This window comes from Somniosus microcephalus, chromosome 10 (assembly GCF_052327205.1).
Source record: "Somniosus microcephalus isolate GS21.2 chromosome 10, FLI_Smic_1.0, whole genome shotgun sequence".
In the NCBI taxonomy this organism is placed as follows: domain Eukaryota; kingdom Metazoa; phylum Chordata; class Chondrichthyes; order Squaliformes; family Somniosidae; genus Somniosus; species Somniosus microcephalus.
In genome coordinates, this window is record NC_140996.1 from 231,419,820 (window position 1) to 231,434,926 (window position 15,107).

The following is a 15,107-nucleotide window of genomic DNA, read 5'->3' on the forward strand; positions in this document are numbered from 1 at the left end:
TACTAAGAGAGCCTCATAACATAAGAACATAAGAAATAGGATCAGAGGGAGGCCACACGGCCCCTCGAGCCTGCTCCACCATTCAATAAGATCGTGGCTGATCATCGACCTCAACTCCACTTTCCCGCCCGATCCCCATATCCCTCGAATCCCCTAGAGTCCAAAAATCGATCTATCTCAACATTACGTCTGGAACTCTCTGCCTGAAAGGGAGGTAGAGGCAGAAACCCTCATCACATTTAAAAAGTACTTGGATATGCACTTGAAGTGCCGTAACCTACAGGGCTACGGACCAAGAGCTGGAAAGTGGGGTTAGGCAGGAGAGCTCTTTTTCGGCCGGCACGGACACGATGGGCCGAATGGCCTCCTTCTGTGGTGTAAAGTTCGATGATTCTTGCAAAAGACAATTTGACACATGGGTTTGAAATGTTGAATGCCGGCTCAACATTCTCGGCAATGCCCCACCAGCCATCACGGTGGTGTGATGGAACTCAGGAGCTCCCTGTGGGGGAAGTTACACATAGCGGCCCCCAAGACTCGTCGTTCTCCGGTACAGCCTGTTCCTGCAAACAGCCCTCGAGCTCAGTATTGTGCCCGAGACAAAAAGGTTCCTCCAACTGAGGTAAACGTGATCTGTGTATCATCACCACCGGCGACATAGAACGGCCAAATGCTCACAGTTATTTCCCATGGTTTAAAATGTAAAGAAAGAACTTGCATTTCTATAGTGCCTTTCACAGCCTCAGGACCTCATTTTTACAGCCAATGAAGTACTTTTTGAAGTGTAGTCACTGTTGTAATGTAAGAAGCGCGGCAGCCAATTTACGCACAGCAAGCTCCCACAAACAACAACGTGATAATAACCAGATAATCTGTTTTTCAGTGATGTTGATTGAGGGATAAATATTGGCCCCAGGACACCAGGGAGAACTCCCCCTGCTCTTCTTCGAAATAGTCCCAGGGGATTTTTCACGTCCACCTGAGAGAGCAGATGGAGCTTCGGTTTAACGTCTCATCCGAAAAATGGCACCTCCGACAGTGCAGCGCTCCCTCAGTACTGCCCCTCCGACAGTGCGGCGCTCCCTCAGTACTACCCCTCCGACAGTGCGGTGCTTCCTCAGTACTGACCCTCCGACAGTGCGGCGTTCCCTCAGTACTGCCCCTCCGACAGCGCGGCGCTCCCTCAGTACTGCCCCTCCAACAGCGCGGCGCTCCCTCAGTACTGCCCCTCCAACAGCGCGGCGCTCCCTCAGTACTGCCCCTCCGACAGCATGGCGCTCCCTCAGTACTGTCCCTCCAACAGCGCGGCGCTCCCTCAGTACTGCCCCTCCAACAGCGCGGCGCTCCCTCAATACTGCCCCTCCGACAGCGCGGCGCTCCCTCAATACTGCCCCTCCGACAGCGCAGCTCTCCCTCAAGTACTGCCCCTCCGACAGCGCGGCGCTCCCTCAGAACTGCCCCCCCGACAGCGCGGCGCTCCCTCAGTACTGCCATAGAAACATAGAAGTTAGGAACAGGAGTAGGCCATTCGGCCCCTCGAGCCTGCTCCGCCATTCAATGCGATCATGGCTGATCATCCAAATTCAGTACCCGGTCCCTGCTTTCTCCCCATATCCCTTGATCCCTTTAGCCTTAAGAAATATATCCAATTCCTTCTTGAATATATTTAATGAACTGGCCTCCACCGCCTTCTGTGGTAGAGAGTTCCACAAGTTCACCACTCTCTGGGTGAAGAAATTCCTCCTCATTTCTGTCCTAAATGGCCTACCCTTTATCCTTAGACTGTGTCCCTTGGTTCTGGACTCCCCGACCATCGGGAACATCCTTCCTGCATCTAGTCTGTCCAGTACTGCGGCGCTCCCTCAGTACTGCCCCTCCGACAGTGCGGCGGTCCCTCAGTACTGCCCCTGACAGGGCAGCTCTCCCTCAGTACTGCACTGGGAGTGTCAGCTTAGATTTTTGTGCTCAAGTCTCTGGAGTGGGACTTGAACCCACAACCTTCTGACTCAGAGGCGAGGGTGCTGCCCACTGAGCCACGGCTGACAAGGGCAGCAGGCGCATGGGAACACCATTACCTCCAACGATAGCAAAATACTGCAGATGTTGGAAATCCAAGTTCCCCTCCAAGTCACACCATTCCCCACCATTCCTACTTGGAAATATATCGGCCGTTCCTTCGTCGCTGGGTCAAAATCCTGAAACTCCCTCCCTAACACGCACTGTGGGAGCATCTTCACCACACGGACTGCAGCGGTTCAAGAAGGCGGCTCACCACCACCTTCTCGAGGGGCAAATAAATGCCAGCCTTGCCAGCAACACCCACGTCCAGGGGGAAGGAATCCCCCCCCAAAAAATACAGAGCCCGCCTGAAATCAAAAAAGTTAACCAGAAATCGACTCCAAACTCTCGCTCCCGTCCCCTTGCAAGACTTCACTTTTTTTTTGGCAGTGACGTTTGGGTGGCCCGGGGACCCGCACAAATTCTGGAAAAGAGGATGTTGGGATAAAGGCATGCGAGCTGAGGGTGGGAAAACTCTGGTCAATCCCAACAAGAGTCTAGAACCCCACTCTGGCCATGCTGGGACTGGCCGACTCTGGCGAGGTGTTTACGCCGAGAATGTTTTTGTGCCGATTTCGAAGGTGCAAGCGACAAGACCGAAAGGCGGAAAAAGCCCCAAAAGCTGCTCACAGGAGAGGATGAGGGCCTGGAAGTGCAGTTTCTGCCGCCGATCCCGGTGCCGGAGCTGGCGGCCAATGTCCTTCCTCCAGTCCCCTGGCTCCAGGGTCGCCATGGCTCAAAGTGACAAGAAATTGGCAACAAGAAGCGAAAAATGTAACAGTGCGCCTGACGTCACTGCGCGAGGGGAGGGAATCCCCGGCCCAGAACAACCCGGAAATGCGAAAAACAACAAAGCTCCAACTCTTGCCCCTGGCAAAGAAAAGCATATTAAATTGAGATATGTATAACTATAAATATAAATACGATAGATAATAATATACAAGCACTAGGCATATTTGGCCACCCAGCCTGCCGAGGGGGGAGTGGGAGGTTTGCGATTTTTTGGGATGTACCAAGTCTTAAAGCCACCCACAGGCTGAATGGTTGGTCTCTCAATTGCATTATTTTTTTGGAAATCGAAAGTTGAACCGTTTTAACCCTTTGCCATTCCTTTGCACGCTCCCTAAACGAGCGCCTCCCGCTCCTCCGCCTCCATGTCAAGTGGCAGTTGCGCCCACTCGGGCAGTTCCAAGCATCTCCTTCTGGCGGGAGAGACGGGGAAAGATTCGCCAGAATATGGGAACAGGAGGAGGCCGTTCAGCCCCTCGAGCCTGCTCCGCCATTCCATGAGATCATGGCTGATCTGCGACCTAACTCCATCTACCCGCCTTTGCCCCAAATCCCTTAATACCTTTGGTTAACAGAAAACTATCAATCTCCGATTTAAAATTAACAATTGATCTAGCTTCAATTGCCATTTGCGGAAGAGAGTTCCAAACTTCTACCACCCTTTGTGTGTCGAAGTGTTTCCTAATTTCACTCCTCGTCCTAGAATCCCCAACCAGCGGAAATAGTTTCTCTCTCTCTACCCTATCTGTTACCCTTAATATCTTGAAAACTTCGCTCAGATCACCTCTTAAACTTCTAAATTCCAGGGAATACAACCCTAGTTTGTGTAATCCCTCCTCGTAACTTAACCCTTGGAGTCCAGGTATCATTCTGGTTAACCTACGCTGCACTCCCTCCAAGGCCAGTATATCCTTCCTAAGGTGTGGTGCCCAGAACTGCTCACAGTGCTCCAGGTGTGGTCTAACCAGGGTTTTGTACAGCTGCAGCATAACTTCTACCCCCTTGTATTCTAGTCCTCTGGATATAAAGGCCAGCATCCATTAGAATGACACCAGGAACGAGAGGCTCGCGTTATGAATTTTTTTTTAAAGGGAAGGGAGCCTGGAGCAGAGAAGTTTCAGGGGGATCGAAATAGAGGTTGTGAAAGTTATTGAGTTATTGAAAAGTAATTTCCACCAGTTGCTGAATTCATCAAATCTTGCAGCACAGGAGGAGGCCATTCGGCCCATCGTGCCTGTGCCGGCTCTTTGAAAGAGCTCTCCAATTAGTCCCACTCCCCCCTGCTCTTTCCCCAGAGCCCTGCACATTTCTCCTTTTCACATAAATATCCGATTCACTTCTGCTCTCCTGGCCGGCCACCCACATTCTACCCTCAGTAAACTTGAGCTCATCCAAAACTCTGCTGCCCCGTGTCCTAACTCACACCCAGTCCCGTTCACCCATCAACCCCTGTGCTCACTGCCCCATGTCCTAACTCACACCCAGTCCCGTTCACCCATCACCCCCTGTACTCGCTGCCCCGTGTCCTAACTCACACCCAGTCCTGTTCACCCATCACCCCCTGTACTCGCTGCCCCGTGTCCTATCTCACACCCAATCCCGTTCACCCATCACCCCCTGTGCTCGCTGCCCCGTGTCCTAACTCACACCCAGTCCCGTCCACCCATCACCCCCCGTGCTCACTGCCCCGTGTCCTAATTCACACCCAGTCCCGTTCACCCATCACCCCCCGTGCTCACTGCGCCGTGTCCTAACTCACACCCAGTCCCGTTCACCCATCACCCCCTGTGCTCACTGCCCCGTGTCCTAACTCACACCCAGTCCCGTTCACCCATCACCCCGTGCTCACTGCCCCGTGTCCTAACTCACACCCAGTCCCGTTCACCCATCACCCCCTGTGCTCACTGCCCCGTGTCCTAACTCGCACCCAGTCCCGTTCACCCATCACCCCGTGCTCACTGCCCCGTGTCCTAACTCACACCCAGTCCCGTTCACCCATCACCCCCTGTGCTCACTGCCCCGTGTCCTAACTCGCACCCAGTCCCGTTCACCCATCACCCCCTGTGCTCACTGCCCCGTGTCCTAACTCGCACCCAGTCCCGTTCACCCATCACCCCCTGTGCTCACTGCCCCGTGTCCTAACTCGCACCCAGTCCAGTTCACCCATCACCCCCTGTGCTCACTGCCCCGTGTCCTAACTCGCACCCAGTCCCGTTCACCCATCACCCCCTGTGCTCACTGCCCCGTGTCCTAACTCGCACCCAGTCCCGTTCACCCATCACCCCCTGTGCTCACTGCCCCGTGTCCTAACTCACACCCAGTCCTGTTCACCCATCACCCCCTGTGCTCACTGCCCCGTGTCCTAACTCATACCCAGTCCCGTTCACCCATCACCCCCTGTGCTCACTGCACTGTGTCCTAACTCACACCCAGTACCGTTCACCCATCACCCCCCGTGCTCACTGCCCCGTGTCCTAACTCACACCCAGTCCCGTTCACCCATCACCCCCCGTGCTCACTGCCCCGTGTCCTAACTCACACCCAGTCCCGTTCACCCATCACCCCCCGTGCTCACTGCCCCGTGTCCTAACTCACACCCAGTCCCGTTCACCCATCACCCCCCGTGCTCACTGCCCCGTGTCCTAACTCGCACCCAGTCCCGTTCAGCCATCACCCCCTGTGCTCACTGCCCCGTGTCCTAACTCGCACCCAGTCCCGTTCACCCATCACCCCCTGTGCTCACTGCCCCGTGTCCTAACTCGCACCCAGTCCCGTTCACCCATCACCCCCTGTGCTCACTGCCCCGTGTCCTAACTCGCACCCAGTCCCGTTCACTCATCACCCCCTGTGCTCACTGCCCCGTGTCCTAACTCGCACCCAGTCCCGTTCACCCATCACCCCCTGTGCTCACTGCCCCGTGTCCTAACTCGCACCCAGTCCCGTTCACCCATCACCCCCTGTGCTCACTGCCCCGTGTCCTAACTCACACCCAGTCCCGTTCAGCCAACACCCCCTGTGCTCACTGCCCCGTGTCCTAACTCACACCCAGTCCCGTTCACCCATCACCCCCTGTGCTCACTGCCCCGTGTCCTAACTCACACCCAGTCCCGTTCACCCATCACCCCCTGTGCTCACTGCCCCGTGTCCTAACTCACACCCAGTCCCGTTCACCCATCGCCCCGTGCTCACTGCCCCGTGTCCTAACTCACACCCAGTCCCATTCACCCATCACCCCCTGTGCTCACTGCCCCGTGTCCTTACACACACCCAGTCCCATTCACCCATCACCCCGTGCTCACTGCCCCGTGTCCTAACTCACACCCAGTCCCGTTCACCCATCACCCCCTGTGCTCACTGCCCCGTGTCCTAACTCACACCCAGTCCCGTTCACCCATCACCCCCTGTGCTCACTGCCCCGTGTCCTAACTCGCACCCAGTCCCGTTCACCCATTGCTCCGTGCTCACTGCCCCGTGTCCTAACTCACACCCAGTCCCGTTCACCCATCACCCCCTGTGCTCACTGCCCCGTGTCCTAACTCACACCCAGTCCCCTTCACCCATCACCCCCTGTGCTCACTGCCCCGCGTCCTAACTCGCACCCAGTCCCGTTCACCCATCACCCCCTGTGCTCACTGCCCCGTGTCCTAACTCGCACCCAGTCCCGTTCACCCATCTCCCCCTGTGCTCACTGCCCCGTGTCCAAACTCGCACCCAGTCCCGTTCACCCATCACCCCCTGTGCTCACTGCCCCGTGTCCTAACTCGCACCCAGTCCCGTTCACCCATCACCCCGTGCTCACTGCCCCGTGTCCTAACTCGCACCCAGTCCCGTTCACCCATCACCCCCTGTGCTCACTGCCCCGTGTCCTAACTAGCACCTTGTCCCGTTCACCCATCACCCCCTGTGCTCACTGCCCCGTGTCCTAACTCTCACCCAGTCCCGTTCACGCATCGGCCCCTCTGCTCACTGCCCCGTGTCCTAACTCACACCCAGTCCCGTTCACCCATCGCCCCCTGTGCTCACTGCCCCGTGTGCTAACTCACACCCAGTCCCGTTCACCCATCGCCCCCTGTGCTCACTGCCCCGTGTCCTAACTCACACCCAGTCCCGTTCACCCATCGCCCCCTGTGCTCACTGCCCCGTGTCCTAACTCACACCCAGTCCCGTTCACCCATCACCCCTGTGCTCACTGCCCCGTGTCCTAACTCACACCCAGTCCCGTTCACCCATCACCCCCTGTGCTCACTGCCGCGTGTCCTAACTTACACCCAGTCCCGTTCACCCATCACCCCCTGTGCTCACTGCCCCGTGTCCTAACTCACACCCAGTCCCGTTCACCCATCACCCCGTGCTCACTGCCCCGTGTCCTAACTCACACCCAGTCCCGTTCACCCATCACCCCCTGTGCTCACTGCCCCGTGTCCTAACTCACACCCAGTCCCATTCACCCATCACCCCCTGTGCTCACTGCCCCGTGTCCTAACTCACACCCAGTCCCGTTCACCCATCACCCCCTGTGCTCACTGCCCCGTGTCCTAACTCACACCCAGTCCCGTTCACCCATCACCCCCTGTGCTCACTGCCCCGTGTCCTAACTCGCACCCAGTCCCGTTCACCCATCACCCCCTGTGCTCACTGCCGCGTGTCCTAACTCACACCCAGTCCCGTTCACCCATCACCCCCTGTGCTCACTGCCCCGTGTCCTAACTCACACCCAGTCCCTTTCACCCATCAGCCCCTGTGCTCACTGCCCCGCGTCCTAACTCACACCCAGTCCCGTTCAGCCATCACCCCCTGTGCTCACTGCCCCGTGTCCTAACTCACACCCAGTCCCGTTCACCCATCACCCCCTGTGCTCACTGCCCTGTGTCCTAACTCACACCCAGTCCCGTTCACCCATCACCCCCTGTGCTCACTGCCCCGTGTCCTAACTCACACCCAGTCCCGTTCGCCCATCACCCCCCGTGCTCACTGCCCCGTGTCCTAACTCACACCCAGTCCCGTTCACCCATCACCCCCCGTGCTCACTGCCTCGTGTCCTAACTCACACCCAGTCTCGTTCACCCATCACCCCCTGTGCTCACTGCCCCGTGTCCTAACTCACACCCAGTCCCGTTCACACATCACCCCCTGTGCTCACTGCCCTGTGTCCTAACTCACACCAAGTCCCGTTCACCCCTCACCCCCTGTGCTCACTGCCCCGTGTCCTAACTCACACCCAGGCCCGTTCACCCATCACCCCCTGTGCTCACTGCCCCGTGTCCTAACTCACACGCAGTCCCGTTCACCCATCACCCCGTGCTCACTGCCCCGTGTCCTAACTCACACCCAGTCCCGTTCACCCATCACCCCCTGTGCTCACTGCCCCGTGTCCTAACACACACCCAGTCCCGTTCACCCATCACCCCCTGTGCTTACTGCCCCATGTCCTAACTCACACCCAGTCCCGTTCACCCATCACCCCCTGTGCTCACTGCCCCGTGTCCTAACTCGCACCCAGTCCCGTTCACCCATCACCCCCTGTGCTCACTGCCCCGTGTCCTAACTCACACCCAGTCCCGTTCACCCATCACCCCCTGTGCTCACTGCCCCGTGTCCTAACTCACACCCAGTCCCGTTCACACATCACCCCCTGTGCTCACTGCCCTGTGTCCTAACTCACACCAAGTCCCGTTCACCCCTCACCCCCTGTGCTCACTGCCCCGTGTCCTAACTCACACCCAGGCCCGTTCACCCATCACCCCCTGTGCTCACTGCCCCGTGTCCTAACTCACACGCAGTCCCGTTCACCCATCACCCCGTGCTCACTGCCCCGTGTCCTAACTCACACCCAGTCCCGTTCACCCATCACCCCCTGTGCTCACTGCCCCGTGTCCTAACACACACCCAGTCCCGTTCACCCATCACCCCCTGTGCTTACTGCCCCATGTCCTAACTCACACCCAGTCCCGTTCACCCATCACCCCCTGTGCTCACTGCCCCGTGTCCTAACTCGCACCCAGTCCCGTTCACCCATCACCCCCTGTGCTCACTGCCCCGTGTCCTAACTCACACCCAGCCCCGTTCACCCATCACCCCCTGTGCTCACTGCCCCGTGTCCTAACACACACCCAGTCCCGTTCACCCATCACCCCCTGTGCTTACTGCCCCATGTCCTAACTCACACCCAGTCCCGTTCACCCATCACCCCCTGTGCTCACTGCCCCGTGTCCTAACTCGCACCCAGTCCCGTTCACCCATCACCCCCTGTGCTCACTGCCCCGTGTCCTAACTCACACCCAGTCCCGTTCACCCATCGCCCCGTGCTCACTGCCCCGTGTCCTAACTCACACCCAGTCCCATTCACCCATCACCCCCTGTGCTCACTGCCCCGTGTCCTAACACACACCCAGTCCCGTTCACCCATGACCCCGTGCTCACTGCCCCGTGTCCTAACTCACACCCAGTCCCGTTCACCCATCACCCCCTGTGCTCACTGCCCCGTGTCCGAGCTCACACCCAGTCCCGTTCACCCATCACCCCCTGTGCTCACTGCCCCGTGTCCTAACTCGCACCCAGTCCCGTTCACCCATTGCTCCGTGCTCACTGCCCCGTGTCCTAACTCACACCCAGTCCCTTTCACCCATCACCCCCTGTGCTCACTGCCCCGTGTCCTAACTCACACCCAGTCCCCTTCACCCATCACCCCCTGTGCTCACTGCCCCGTGTCCTAACTCGTACCCAGTCCCGTTCACCCATCACCCCCTGTGCTCACTGCCCCGTGTCCTAACTCGCACCCAGTCCCGTTCACCCATCTCCCCCGTGCTCACTGCCCCGTGTCCTAACTCGCACCCAGTCCCGTTCACCCATCACCCCCTGTGCTCACTGCCCCGTGTCCTAACTCGCACCCAGTCCCGTTCACCCATCACCCCCTGTGCTCACTGCCCCGTGTCCTAACTCGCACCCAGTCCCGTTCACCCATCACCCCCTGTGCTCACTGCCCCGTGTCCTAACTCGCACCCAGTCCCGTTCACCCATCACCCCCTGTGCTCACTGCCCCGTGTCCTAACTCGCACCCAGTCCCGTTCACCCATCGCCCCCTGTGCTCACTGCCCCGTGTCCTAACTCACACCCAGTCCCGTTCACCCATCCCCCCTGTGCTCACTGCCCCGTGTCCGAACTCACACCCAGTCCCGTTCACCCATCACCCCCTGTGCTCACTGCCCCGTGTCCTAACTCACACCCAGTCCCGTTCACCCATCACCCCGTGCTCACTGCCCCGTGTCCTAACTCACACCCAGTCCCGTTCACCCATCACCCCCTGTGCTCACTGCCCCGTGTCCTAACTCACACCCAGTCCCGTTTACCCATCACCCCCTGTGCTCACTGCCCCGTGTCCTAACTCACACCCAGTCCCGTTCACCCATCACCCGCTGTGCTCACTGCCCCGTGTCCTAACTCACACCCAGTCCCGTTCACCCATCACCCCCTGTGCGCACTGCCCCGTGTCCTAACTCACACCAAGTCCCGTTCAACCCTCACCCCCTGTGCTCACTGCCCCGTGTCCTAACTCACACCCAGTCCCGTTCACCCATCACCCCGTGCTCACTGCCCCGTGTCCTAACTCACACCCAGTCCCGTTCACCCATCACCCCCTGTGCTCACTGCCCCGTGTCCTAACACACACCCAGTCCCGTTCACCCATCACCCCCTGTGCTCACTGCCCCGTGTCCTAACTCACACCCAGTCCCGTTCACCCATCACCCCCTGTGCTCACTGCCCCGTGTCCTAACTCACACCCAGTCCCGTTCACCCATCACCCCCTGTGCTCACTGCCCCGTGTCCTAACACACACCCAGTCCCGTTCACCCATCACCCCCTGTGCTCACTGCCCCGTGTCCTAACTCACACCCAGTCCCGTTCACCCATCACCCCCTGTGCTCACTGCCCCGTGTCCTAACTCACACCCAGCCCCGTTCACCCATCACCCCCTGTGCTCACTGCCGCGTGTCCTAACTCACACCCAGTCCCGTTCACCCATCACCCCCTGTGCTCACTGCCCCGTGTCCTAACTCACACCCAGTCCCGTTCACCCATCACCCCCTGTGCTCACTGCCCCGTGTCCTAACTCACACCCAGTCCGGTTCACCCATCACCCGCTGTGCTCACTGCCCCGTGTCCTAACTCACGCCCAGTCCCTTTCACCCATCAGCCCCTGTGCTCACTGCCCCGTGTCCTAACTCACACCCACTCCCGTTCAGCCATCACCCCATGTGCTCACTGCCCCGTGTCCTAACTCACAACCAGTCCCGTTGACCCATCACCCCCTGTGCTTACTGCCCCGTGTCCTAACTCACACCCAGTCCCGTTCACCCATCACCCCCTGTGCTCACTGCCCCGTGTCCTAACTCACACCCAGTCCCGTTCGCCCATCACCCCCCGTGCTCACTGCCCCGTGTCCTAACTCACACCCAGTCCCGTTCACCCATCACCCCCCGTGCTCACTGCCCCGTGTCCTAACTCACACCCAGTCTCGTTCACCCATCACCCCCGGTGCTCACTGCCCCGTGTCCCAACTCACACCCAGTCCCGTTCACCCATCACCCCCTGTGCTCACTGCCCCGTGTCCTAACTCACACCCAGTCCCATTCACCCATCACCCCCTGTGCTCACTGCCCCGTGTCCTAACTCACACCCAGTCCCGTTCACCCATCACCCCGTGCTCACTGCCCCGTGTGCTAACTCACACCCAGTCCCGTTCATCCATCACCCCCTGTGCTCACTGCCCCGTGTCCTAACTCACACCCAGTCCCGTTCACCCATCACCCCCTGTGCTCACTGCCCCGTGTCCTAACTCGCATCCAGTCCCGTTCACCCATTGCCCCGTGCTCACTGCCCCGTGTCCTAACTCACACCCAGTCCCGTTCACCCATCACCCCCTGTGCTCACTGCCCCGTGTCCTAACTCACACCCAGTCCCCTTCACCCATCACCCCCTGTGCTCATTGCCCCGTGTCCTAACTCGCACCCAGTCCCGTTCACCCATCACCCCCTGTGCTCACTGCCCCGTGTCCTAACTCACACCCAGTCCCGTTCACCCATCTCCCCCTGTGCTCACTGCCCCGTGTCCTAACTCGCACCCAGTCCTGTTCACCCATCACCCCCTGTGCTCACTGCCCCGTGTCCTAACTCACACCCAGTCCCGTTCACCCATCACCCCCTGTGCTCACTGCCCCGTGTCCTAACTCACACCCAGCCCCGTTCACCCATCACCCCCTGTGCTCACTGCCGCGTGTCCTAACTCACACCCAGTCCCGTTCACCCATCACCCCCTGTGCTCACTGCCCCGTGTCCTAACTCACACCCAGTCCGGTTCACCCATCACCCCCTGTGCTCACTGCCCCGTGTCCTAACTCACACCCAGTCCCATTCACCCATCACCCGCTGTGCTCACTGCCCCATGTCCTAACTCACACCCAGTCCCGTTCACCCATCACCCCCTGTGCTCACTGCCCTGTGTCCTAACTCACACCCAGTCCCGTTCACCCATCACCCCCTGTGCTCACTGCCCCGTGTCCTAACTCACACCCAGTCCCGTTCGCCCATCACCCCCCGTGCTCACTGCCCCGTGTCCTAACTCACACCCAGTCCCGTTCACCCATCACCCCCCGTGCTCACTGCCTCGTGTCCTAACTCACACCCAGTCTCATTCACCCATCACCCCCTGTGCTCACTGCCCCGTGTCCTAACTCACACCCAGTCCCGTTCACACATCACCCCCTGTGCTCACTGCCCTGTGTCCTAACTCACACCAAGTCCCGTTCACCCCTCACCCCCTGTGCTCACTGCCCCGTGTCCTAACTCACACCAGGCCCCGTTCACCCCATCACCCCCTGTGCTCACTGCCCCCGTGTCCTAACTCACACGCAGTCCCGTTCACCCATCACCCGTGCTCACTGCCCCGTGTCCTAACTCACACCCAGTCCCGTTCACCCATCACCCCCTGTGCTCACTGCCCCGTGTCCTAACACACACCCAGTCCCGTTCACCCATCACCCCCTGTGCTTACTGCCCCATGTCCTAACTCACACCCAGTCCCGTTCACCCATCACCCCCCTGTGCTCACTGCCCCGTGTCCTAACTCGCACCCAGTCCCGTTCACACCATCACCCCGTGCTCACTGCCCCGTGTTCTAACTCACACCCAGCCCCGTTCACCCATCACCCCCTGTGCTCACTGCCCCGTGTCCTAACTCGCACCCAGTCCCGTTCACCCATCACCCCGTGCTCACTGCCCCGTGTTCTAACTCACACCCAGCCCCGTTCACCCATCACCCCCCTGTGCTCACTGCCGCGTGTCCTAACTCACACCCAGTCCCGTTCACCCATCACCCCCTGTGCTCACTGCCCCGTGTCCTAACTCACACCCAGTCCCGTTCACCCATCGCCCCGTGCTCACTGCCCCGTGTCCTAACTCACACCCAGTCCCATTCACCCATCACCCCCTGTGCTCACTGCCCCGTGTCCTAACACACACCCAGTCCCCGTTCACCCAAGACCCCGTGCTCACTGCCCCGTGTCCTAACTCACACCCAGTCCCGTTCACCCATCACCCCCTGTGCTCACTGCCCCGTGTCCGAGCTCACACCCAGTCCCGTTCACACCATCACCCCCTGTGCTCACTGCCCCGTGTCCTAACTCGCACCCAGTCCCGTTCACCCATTGCTCCGTGCTCACTGCCCCGTGTCCTAACTCACACCCAGTCCCTTTCACCCATCACCCCCTGTGCTCACTGCCCCGTGTCCTAACTCACACCCAGTCCCCTTCACCCATCACCCCCCTGTGCTCACTGCCCCGTGTCCGAACTCGTACCCAGTCCCGTTCACCCATCACCCCCTGTGCTCACTGCCCCGTGTCCCTAACTCGCACCCAGTCCCGTTCACCCATCTCCCCCGTGCTCACTGCCCCGTGTCCTAACTCGCACCCAGTCCCGTTCACCATCACCCCCTGTGCTCACTGCCCCCGTGTCCAAACTCGCACCCAGTCCCGTTCACCCATCACCCCCTGTGCTCACTGCCCGTGTCCTAACTCGCACCCAGTCCCGTTCACACCATCACCCCCTGTGCTCACTGCCCCGTGTCCTAACTCGCACCCAGTCCCGTTCACCCATCACCCCCTGTGCTCACTGCCCCGTGTCCTAACTCACACCCAGTCCCGTTCACACCCATCGCCCCCTGTGCTCACTGCCCCCGTGTCCTAACTCACACCCAGTCCCGTTCACCCATCACCCCCTGTGCTCACTGCCCCGTGTCCGAACTCACACCCAGTCCCGTTCACCCATCACCCCCTGTGCTCACTGCCCCGTGTCCTAACTCACACCCAGTCCCGTTCACCCATCACCCCGTGCTCACTGCCCCGTGTCCTAACTCACACCCAGTCCCATTCACCCATCACCCCTGTGCTCACTGCCCCCGTGTCCTAACTCACACCCAGTCCCGTTTACCCATCACCCCCTGTGCTCACTGCCCCGTGTCCTAACTCACACCCAGTCCCGTTCACCCATCACCCGCTGTGCTCACTGCCCCGTGTCCTAACTCACACCCAGTCCCGTTCACCCATCACCCCCTGTGCGCACTGCCCCGTGTCCTAACTCACACCAAGTCCCGTTCAACCCTCACCCCCTGTGCTCACTGCCCCGTGTCCTAACTCACACCCAGTCCCGTTCACACCATCACCCCCGTGCTCACTGCCCCGTGTCCTAACTCACACCCAGTCCCGTTCACCCATCACCCCCCTGTGCTCACTGCCCCGTGTCCTAACACACACCCAGTCCCGTTCACCCATCACCCCCTGTGCTCACTGCCCCGTGTCCTAACTCACACCCAGTCCCGTTCACCCATCACCCCCCTGTGCTCACCCTGCCCGTGTCCTAACTCACACCCAGTCCCGTTCACCCATCACCCCCTGTGCTCACTGCCCCGTGTCCTAACACACACCCAGTCCCGTTCACCCATCACCCCCTGTGCTCACTGCCCCGTGTCCTAACTCACACCCAGTCCCGTTCACACCATCACCCCCTGTGCTCACTGCCCCCGTGTCCTAACTCACACCCAGTCCTGTTCACCCCATCACCCCCTGTGCTCACTGCCCCCGTGTCCTAACTCACGCCCAGTCCCTTTCACCCATCAGCCCCTGTGCTCACTGCCCCGTGTCCTAACTCACACCCCACTCCCGTTCAGCCATCACCCCATGTGCTCACTGCCCCGTGTCCTAACTCACACCC

At 59.7% G+C, this 15,107-nt stretch overlaps 1 protein-coding gene across 1 annotated transcript in view; it reads right to left on the minus strand.

Annotated features, from left to right (window-relative positions):
- The window catches only part of LOC147112154 (autophagy-related protein 16-like), a 112,894-nt gene extending 109,993 nt beyond the window's left edge, over nucleotides 1–2,901 (minus strand). The window contains exon 1 of the mRNA XM_085999751.1: nucleotides 2,689–2,901. Within this exon, the coding sequence (XP_085855877.1) occupies nucleotides 2,689–2,791 (103 nt within the window). The 5' untranslated portion in view covers nucleotides 2,792–2,901. The remainder of the gene's footprint in view (nucleotides 1–2,688) is intronic.
- Between the last annotated feature and the right edge of the window lie 12,206 nt (nucleotides 2,902–15,107).